This window comes from Morone saxatilis, unplaced genomic scaffold, assembly GCF_004916995.1.
Source record: "Morone saxatilis isolate NCDOM2014 unplaced genomic scaffold, NCSU_SB_2.0 Contig24, whole genome shotgun sequence".
In the NCBI taxonomy this organism is placed as follows: domain Eukaryota; kingdom Metazoa; phylum Chordata; class Actinopteri; family Moronidae; genus Morone; species Morone saxatilis.
The window spans coordinates 14,524,173-14,533,590 of NW_023339807.1; the positions used below are offsets into that span (position 1 = coordinate 14,524,173).

Consider the following 9,418-nt stretch of genomic DNA (forward strand, 5'->3'; position numbering starts at 1 on the left):
AGGAAAGGAAGGAGGTGACTAAGGTTTCTGACTGAGTAAATAGTAAATGGACCTGTACTTGTATAGCACCTTTCTAGTCTTCAGACCACTCAAAGCACTTTTACACTACGTGCCACATTCACCCTTTCACATACACATTCACTCAGTGATGACAAAGCCCATCGAACAGAAACTAATGCATTCATGCACAGCATCGGGAACAATTTGGGTTCAGTATCTTGCTCGACATGTATGCAGGAAGAGCCGGGGATCGAACCACCAACCTATCAATTAGAGGACGACCCGCTCTGCCTCTGCACCACAGCCGCCCTAAAATCTATCTATTCATCTATCTGTAGCAACATACAGACAGAGAGAGAGAAATGTATTTTGCGTCACAGATAACAAACCTGTGTCAAAAACAAAAAAAGGTTTAATTGTTTATATCCACTGTGCTCCGCCAACACTAGACTAGACTCATACTGTCGAACCTGGCCCATAGATCGTGACAAAAACAGCAACATTGGAGTGGCAATGCAGAGCTTTTCCAGGTTATCTTCATAACATAAAACAAAATACCAAGAAACCCTTTTTTAAGTTCTTTGATGCAATCGACTTTAGATTTGTAGGTTGATTCCTCGTTGTCCTGCAGCATAATGAAATAAGATTTCACATGCAAAACAGCATTAAATATGTCAAACAACCTGTTTTGGAATACCTGTGAGTGTGTTTAATTAGTGATTGGATTTTCTTAATAATTTAGGTGTTTTTTATGGCCATTAAGGATTAAAAAAGCAATAATTAGGCCCCAGTGAGGATTGAACTCACGACCCCTGGTTTACAAGACCAGTGCTCTAACCACTGAGCTATAGAGCCTTTGGTACGGACATCAGGATGAGATCACAATATAAAGACACACTTTGAACAATGGGTGTGGTGCCACACTAGATCAACCAGTTACAGGAGTGTCCTGAGCTCGTGGCACTGACTAGTTGAAAGTGTTCACATGATGTAAATGCTAATCTCAATAAAGATATCATCCAAACATTTTTCTTTAACGTCCTTTAGGTAACTCTATGGCCAGACGGGGGCGTTCACTTCGGGGCTCTCAGTCTCAGCTGCTCCTGGACATGCCATTACGCACCCAGAGCCAGTGTAAGTGCACGTACGTACTTAAACACGCAGTTTTAATAAAGTAAGTCTCTAAAAAGGTATTTTCTTGTGCTTATTTTGCAGTGAGCGGTATAGATTGTGTGCACCTGACTGACGCCGTGAATCAAGCCAAGCAGTACTCTTACCACCTGAGACCACATAGTGCTGGACAGGGGACCAGAGGCCGGGGAAAACATTGAAGAGAGAAACACACACACACACACACACACCTCATGTTCTTTGATGTTTTCTCAGCTGGCTGGCAGCATTACCTCTATAGAATTACTACACACATTGTTCGCTCAATGTGCCAAGCTTTCTAAAATTAAGCCATATGACATCAGAGCCATGACCTCACGGGGTGGGGTTAAGTCTACAGAAATGGTGTGTGTAAAAGATAACCTTTCATCCATTGTGGAAGGAACACATACACACGCCATCTCCCTCGCTCTCCATCGCTCTCGCACACACACTGAGATAACCTTTCCTCCTGTTGTGGAGAATGAGGCAGTCTATCAACAGCCGGTCATACAGATAGCCCACCTGCAGCCACGGACACACACAAACACACACACACAGTTACACAACAGTCTGGTCTCTAAGTGCTTTCCCTCTCAAGAGAAATATGTATTTCTTAACTATGCAGTTTTTATTCCCATAAATATGCATTTGCGCAAAAATAATCCATATTGTATAATTTTAGATACCTCAATGTCTGTTTCTATTATAATATGTAAAGTAAAATGAAATAAAAATTGACACTAAATTGCAGCGCACCTGGATTTTACTTTATTTTTTTCATTTTTAGTTTTTTTTAAATCAAAAGTCATCAAGTGCCCACAGTGAGCACTGGACAATGTTCAGCAACAATAATACTCTGACAATTACCAGGCTAAGAATGAAGCAATAAAGAGGCAGCTTAAGACAGAAAAAAACTGGAGCTCTCAAGACAAGAATGTGGAGAAGTCATTGTCACTTACATTTAAAAAAAATACACTTCACTTTATTCCTGTGTGAAAGTTTTCTTGTGTGTACTCATCGCTACTGTAAGATAATTGAGAGGGTGAACCGACGAACACACCAGGGCGTGTCGGTCAGTAAATGTCTCGGAGGCCCAGATTTCCACGTCGAGCGGAAGAGCTGTGAGCCATGGTGACACTGTAACAGTAGAGCAAGTCTGTCAACCACTGCTCCCTGGTCGCACCACGGGAATACCTCTGAAACACACACACACACACAGAGACATCAGGTTAACAGACTCCATGAGATGTTAACAGACTTAATCTCTCCGTCCCAGAAGCCTTAAAGTCCATCCGTGTGAATTTGATGTCTGAGGTGCGTTTACCGTGAGGTGTTGTATGATCTCCTGCAGCAGACCGGCGTTGGCCAGCAGATGGTTGTGGAGCGGCGTGTGCTGCAGCAGCATTGATAGGATCTGCCCGAGCTGTGGCAGCTCCTCCTCATTCAGATCTCCAACACGCAACAACTGCAGGACCATTCGCAGCAGGCGAGGAACGGTGCTCAGTGCTGACACACAAGCACCCCATATTGCCTCCCTGCAAATGTGACGCAAATTGTTGTAAATCATCATCACTTTATGATGTAAAGAGAAAACTGCTATTAAGGTCAAGATCTCCTATCAACAGGAGATCATTTTAACACAGATCAGTAATGGTACGTGTCAAGGGGGGTGTTTTTGGAAGCGAGAGGTCGTGCCACTTCCCATTGGATGCTTGTAGTTATATTGACTGACAAAAGACTACAACCCCATTAAAACCACGTAAACACTTCTTGGCTACACCTGATTGAAAGATTTCTTTGTCTTAGTGCCTTTAATTAGTGATTGGATTTTCTTAGTAATTTTACTGGTTGTATGTGGCCACTACGAATTAAAAAAAGAAACAATAATTAGGCCCCAGTGAGGATTGAACTCACGACCCCTGGTTTACAAGACCAGTGCTCTAACCACTGAGCTATAGAGCCCTTGTTAAGGACATCAATATGAGATCACAATATAAAGACACACTTTGAACGATCATGGGTGTGGTGCCACACTAGAGCAACCAGTTACAGGAGTGTCATGAGCTCGTGGCACTGACTGGTTGAAAGTGTTCACATGATGTAAATGCAAATCTCAATGAAGATATCATCCAAATATTTTTCTACTGAAATGTACTGATAGAAAAAATGCAAAATAAATGCATTGCATGGCTGCTCACATAGACAATGACTGATCCTGTGAACATTACGTTATGTTGTAGTCATTACACACACCTTTTGTGGTTGGTTTCAGCAGGTAACTCCTGCTGCAGGGTGATGAGCAGAGCCAGCAGGCTGAGGCAGCACTGAGACAAGAAGCGCAGCACAGGCTCAATGGGCAGGACGGACAGGTCCAGTAATCTGGATACAGCTCTGAGCAGCCCCGCCGCCATACTGTCAGGCACCAGCCCCAACTTGGTCTGAGACACACACGGAAGACGTTCAGTATGTTTTCAAATAAAGACGACAGCAGTAACACGTGAAGAAAGGCAGTTCAAGGAATAAAACCAGCACAAAACCAACTAAGATTGAGAAATCCTCAATGTAATTTTCCTGCTGAATAAATACAGTTTCTTACCAGATATTTGCAGATGCCATTTTGCAAGATGTCAAAGCACTGAGATTTTGAACCCAGAGTTTCCAGACTGTGACACACTTCCTATGAATCAAACAAAAAGATAATTTAATATCAAACAAATGTGCTTTTTCCATAGAATTTAATTTTAGCATAAATTGTAACCACAATGTTTAAAAAAACTTTCATTGTGCTTTCAGTTGGAAGATCTGAAAGCTTTTCAGGTCTAATCTTCTGTTGAAATCGTTGACTGCAGTGGATAATATAAGGGGTATTTAAAAAAAAAAAAGTCCCAGAGGGAGAACTACACAATGCCTTGATTTCTTATGGCTTTGTGTATTAAACAATGCACAATTTACGCTAAAAACACAGCATAAGTTTATGTTTCTATCACAATTCTAGGAGTAAGCAATACATTGAACCAAATCCTGTTTCCAAATGATTTTCATTCCCAGATCGTCAGGTAATACATATAACTGATCGATCTTCTTAAACATGGTTAAAAAACAATGGCAGGTCGGTAAAATGAAACAGCAGTAATGATATTACTGACAGACAATTAAAGAGCAAATTAAGAAAAAACTTTATCAGATAAACCACATTGCTGCTTAAAATAAATGGAGAATTAGAACACAAGAAAGCATACCAGAGTATTTCTACATTCCTGTCTGGATGAAGAGAGGCCTTCACTTCTTCATCATGCCTTCACCAAAGAAAACTGAACAACAAAATTTCATTCATGCTGGAATCTGGTCTTCACTGAAGACAAGATGGATTTCAGGCCTAAGAAGCCGCCAAACTTTTGAAAAGTGAATAATAAGGCTCAGCTTTTCCTCATTAACTTCAAATTCAAATCAAATTTCTCATTAGCTTTTATCAAATTGAGGTGTGTGTGCGTGCCGAAGTGCGGGAGTGGGTGCGAGCCAGTGTGTGTCAGAACGGTGCACCTGTTGGCATTCTCGCCGTCATTAAAAACAATCCTGTCTCATTAGTCGAACCAGAGTTGACACAGTCCGTCCCTTAATGCTGCCCCCCCCTTTTGCCACTACGTGTCCCCTCCCTCCTCCTTCCCGCCACTTGCCTGTGATTGACTCAGACAGGGAGATGAGAGAGGCAGGATCTGAGGGCTTAATTGAGGAGCTGAATTAGTGATTATAAGCCCCCCACTTGCTCACACACTCACACACACTTGCCCCGGGGCATAGTTACGTTAACTGTAATTTCTGTGCAGAAATGTCACACTCCCATCATGCCATGGGCTCTCATTAGCATTTGTGCATATCCGCTATGCCCGATAACCACGCATCTCCAACCTGCGCAACGCGATAAAGGTTCCCCTCTCAGCCGGAGTGCCACGATAAAGCTTCCACCCTCTGAGCTCTATATGAGAGACAGAGGGACCAGGGGGGGACTGAAAGACCACAACTGTGTCCAGAATATCAACACTTTTCAATTTTCAAAACAATGTCTTTTCTCCTCTTCCTTCACCTCCTAATCTCTGTCCCTTCTGGATTCATTTTTCAAGTGTTTCTGATAGGCTGCGACACTGGTAAGAGTTAGAATGTAGTATGTGAGGTTTGAGGTAACGGTAAGAAAGACAGTGTGCAGTGAACGCACCTCAACAACATCCCAGTGGTGTGTGAATTGCTCCAGCGGGGTCGGGTAGAGGCTGAGGGGTGAGAGAGGGGAGGGAGGCAAAGCGTTCTCGTCGCCGGCCTCCTGCAGGGAGGTGAGCTTGTCGGACGAGAAGCCCGTCAGGGTGGAGAACAGGAAGCTGATGTAGTCCACGTCCTGCAGAGCCGCTTCCTGGCTCCCAACCGACCAGCTACTCAGAGATGACCTGGAGAGCATAATCAGTGAACACGTTACACAATTGGTGGCGCAGGAATCTGCGTTCAACTTGAAGCTGGAAAGCCACATCTTTCAGAATATCAAACGTTTTTTACAGATTGTCATTTGTGCAACCTTTTTAAAACTTTACACTTTTTTGGACACACCACTTATTGCTACATTCATTTCCATATTTTTCCAATTTTTCTGCTTATATATTCTTTATCTCTTCGAATGATTCATAATGCTGTGTTCTGTAAGAGCATAGAGTGCATGGATACATAGTTATAAAAGATTCTTCCTTCCTTCTTTTGAAGGGAGGATAAATCTGTAACAGTAAGAAATGTGAGTGAATAACAAGTGTTTTGTGAAGCCCGGGAGGCACATGCAGACAGAACTGTCTTCTCAATACTCCATGACGACTCTGCATTCCTGCTTCCCAAAGAGCTCTTTGTATCATACCCATTACACACACACACACACGTCCCATCCCATATGAACTCAGCACTCCCTCTGCTCAAAATTTGTATAACACTGCCCCACTGACACAAGCAAAAGGTCAGACTCACAAAGGTAAGGTGTGGGTGTTACAGAATAAAAAAAATTAAAAAAAAACAGCTTTTATTATCACCACTAAGTTAAATATCAAATATACAGGGCATCCACATCAGCACCTGCCAATAGGCAGGTAAGAAACCAGATAGAAATGTCAGATCAGCTCATCTGTGAAAGCGCAATAGTGCCATCTGATGGTGCAAGGAGTGTGCTACCCAATAAGTTGTAACTGTTTGGGTCCAAATGTAAGGGCATTGCCGTGATGTCTAAAATCTCTCGTAACACCCACATGCCAATAAAATTGAGTTCATGTGGCCTCTGCAGGTGTGTAGGGGTTTTAAAGCTCACCTAAGGTGTATGATACGAATCAGAGAGGCAGCAAGGCCAGCAGAAATCCGTCCAGCGGTGCAGCAGCAGCTCAGATTGGCCAGAAGAGACTGAGACATCTTGGGAAGGAAGTAGAGGAGCTGCACCATTTGTTGCTGGGACTCTGCTGGTAGCAGCACCACAACTCCTTCCTGTGGATCTTCACACAAACACACACTTTATATGTAATTATGTAGAGACAGCCATGCACTGCACCCTCTGGGGATATAACATGAAGCTCTATCAAGAAAATTAAAGCGATACCAGAAAAGCCAGGATATGTTCAGACTAGTAAAAAAAGAGACAGACAGACGGGCATAGCCACCACAGTGAGGGCTCAGATAGTGTGTGTGTGTGTGTGTGTGTGCGTGATGTTCTGTCTATCTCTGACGCACATGCTGATGTCAGAAGCCCTCAGACAAAAGGAGTCTTGTGATGGTGAATTGCTGGCTCTGCGGCTGTTTCTATCCGAACGCTGGCTGACTCCCCCACCCCACACACAACCCCCCCTTCTCTCCTGGCTCCCTCCGTCACACACCAGCCTAACTATCTGACCATCCTCAGAGCAGTGGATATGGTCTTATTACTGCTTTCCGCCTCTGGTTGCAGTTCAGTTCCACAAAGTTGTCTGAGGTGAGAAACATGGAGTTACACCGCCCCCTAGGGAAACTACAGTGTAACTCGTACTTCTCTTGGCTCACATTTTTCTTTTTGGTAATCTGATCATTTGAGCATTGCGCATTCTGTATTATATTGGACTGTTCATGCATATGAAAATGATTATGTAGTTTTCACATTTATTTTTCATTGATTCAGTTATGGAAATAACTGCATCTCCCTTTAAATTAAATGGTCCTAAATTGGAAGCTGAAGCTGAGCAGGAATTGTATTTAAAAAGCCAGATAAAGACCAAGAATATCCCCCTAGTCCTCAACACTACTATGACTCTCTTTGGGTTTAAAGTTTCAAACTTTCCACCTATTACCACACTTTACCTACCACTTCAGGTATTTGCCAGCTGATGGAAAACACCAGATGGGGAATAACTGCAGTAAAACAGATGTTTCTGTGACAGTTTGCCCTAATTTTTATGTCACTGTCACTTGTTTTTTTCTCTAATCGAGTGTGCGTACCGTAGAGCCTGCAGGCATTTGTCTGCAAACTGTTGAGCAGGTCTTTGTGACCTCGAGAAGCGGCAGCCTGGATGGACAGGATAAGTCGTGTAGAGAGAGCAGGGTTACGGTGACCAAGCTGGGCCAACTGCACAGGGAGAGAAGCCAACCAACGACACAGCACCTTACTCCTGCAGAGAGAGACAGAGGGAGGGATAACATTCAGATGTTCAGTGAACCAAATGCAGACAGAGTTACAGCTAAGGATGCTGTGTCTGGATTTAGAAGGCACAACTGAAGGTTTTGGTCCTCGATAGACCAATTGTAGCATCTAAGCAAATGTGTAAATCTGTTTTTGTTGCATCTTTATGGGCTATAATTATAAATTAATAAGATTAGAACACTGGTTTCTTTCTTAGCGCTCCGCTTCATTTACACAAATAGGAATTATTAGTTTTCAGGGGGTGCGTCTTGGATGAATTAGCTTGAGTAAGAGGAAATTTCATGTAGACAGTACAACACACAATCATCATAAATCCTTCCTGCACTTCACTGCTCCCTTTCATTGATTCATGCTTTCCATACAATTTTTAAACTGGAAAAAAGCATGATCAATGTTCTGGAAATGTAAATGTTCAAAAAAACAACCAGCACAAAATAGTTTCTAACTGAATTGTAGATGGTGAATAAGGAGTGTAGTCGCATAAGCATTCTTTATTTTATATCTACAATGCACAGTTTTAATAATTGCTAACAAAGTTGGTGAGTGTCAAGAGGAAGTGAGTTTTGTTAACTAAATATTCACACATTCATTTGATCAGATTTATCAAATGATTCTTTGAAATATAAATGTAACATGTAGGAGGATCTATTGGCAAAAATGTAATATAATAATATTCATTACTATATTATTATATATATTCCTTTAGTGTATAATCACCTGAAAATAAGGGAGGGTGAAGTGAGGGACTTTCTGCAACTACACCACTAGATGCCACTAAATCCTACGCACTGGACCTTGAAGTTACCTTGCTATGTGTGTGTGTCCTTGCTCCTGCAGGTACAGCTTGCTGTAGAAAGACAGCAGCAGCAATCGTGTCTGTAGCATCAGGTGCTTCTGCTTATAGTAGATATACACCGCTGCCAACAGGTCCTCTGTCACTGCTGCACAAATATAACACACATACAGATATTCATTTTAAAAATAACTTAGTTTACAAACTAGTATCTGGATACTAATAATCTTGTTATAAAGCACTGAAATAAACACTTATATCCATTCAATTTGTGGGTGTGTTCTGTAACACTGAACTCTTCTAATCTTTAAATTTACACTTTTGTGTTTATTAAAATCATTCACACATGCTTACTTCTGCTCCTCTGTGTGAACACCATCTTCCACACAGTACCCAGCAGCATGTGGAGCTGCCTGTAGCTCAGTTTTACTCCGCTGCCCAGAGTGTCTCGGACGAACGTTCTCAAAGGCGTCAGCCAGTCTCCGTCTATCTCTCGACCAAGTCCCTGCCTCTGGCTGAAGAACACCATGACCTGGCAAAGTGTGATGTTTAGGGCAAGAGGCTCCACTGTCAGTCCTGGGACAGCTGCAGTCTGCTTACTCCTAGAGGACAGGAGGTGGGATTACAGTAGTTACAGCTAGTTGAGGTCTTCACAACACAGATCCTTGGTAGTTTATACAGTGAAAACATATTTAAATGATTAAGGATAGGGATGCACCGATATGAAAATTTTGAACAACATAGAGGAAACACTGAAAGGACATATTAAATTTGTGGTGTTGAATGACTTGACG

At 42.3% G+C, this 9,418-nt stretch overlaps 2 protein-coding genes and 2 non-coding genes across 5 annotated transcripts in view; 1 reads left to right on the forward strand and 3 right to left on the reverse strand.

Annotated features, from left to right (window-relative positions):
* The window catches only part of invs (inversin), a gene marked incomplete in the record, with an annotated part of 20,800 nt that extends 18,687 nt beyond the window's left edge, over positions 1 to 2,113 (forward strand). Inside the window, 2 exon segments of the mRNA XM_035673180.1 lie at positions 1,048 to 1,134; positions 1,216 to 2,113. Coding sequence (XP_035529073.1) covers positions 1,048 to 1,134; positions 1,216 to 1,331 — 203 coding nt within the window.
* trnat-ugu lies at positions 783 to 855 on the reverse strand. Its single transcript has one exon. It is a non-coding gene; the product is annotated as a tRNA-Thr (tRNA).
* Positions 2,108 to 9,418, reverse strand: part of tex10 (testis expressed 10) — a 10,688-nt gene continuing 3,377 nt past the window's right edge. For both annotated transcript variants that reach the window (XM_035673182.1, XM_035673181.1), the window contains exons 8-16: positions 8,979 to 9,226; positions 8,637 to 8,772; positions 7,630 to 7,799; positions 6,479 to 6,656; positions 5,363 to 5,585; positions 3,749 to 3,829; positions 3,406 to 3,590; positions 2,477 to 2,687; positions 2,108 to 2,348 (exon numbers count right to left, since the gene is read on the reverse strand). In XM_035673182.1, coding sequence (XP_035529075.1) covers positions 2,226 to 2,348; positions 2,477 to 2,687; positions 3,406 to 3,590; positions 3,749 to 3,829; positions 5,363 to 5,585; positions 6,479 to 6,656; positions 7,630 to 7,799; positions 8,637 to 8,772; positions 8,979 to 9,226 — 1,555 coding nt within the window. In that variant the 3' untranslated portion in view covers positions 2,108 to 2,225. The remainder of the gene's footprint in view (positions 2,349 to 2,476; positions 2,688 to 3,405; positions 3,591 to 3,748; positions 3,830 to 5,362; positions 5,586 to 6,478; positions 6,657 to 7,629; positions 7,800 to 8,636; positions 8,773 to 8,978; positions 9,227 to 9,418) is intronic.
* trnat-ugu lies at positions 3,042 to 3,114 on the reverse strand. Its single transcript has one exon. It is a non-coding gene; the product is annotated as a tRNA-Thr (tRNA).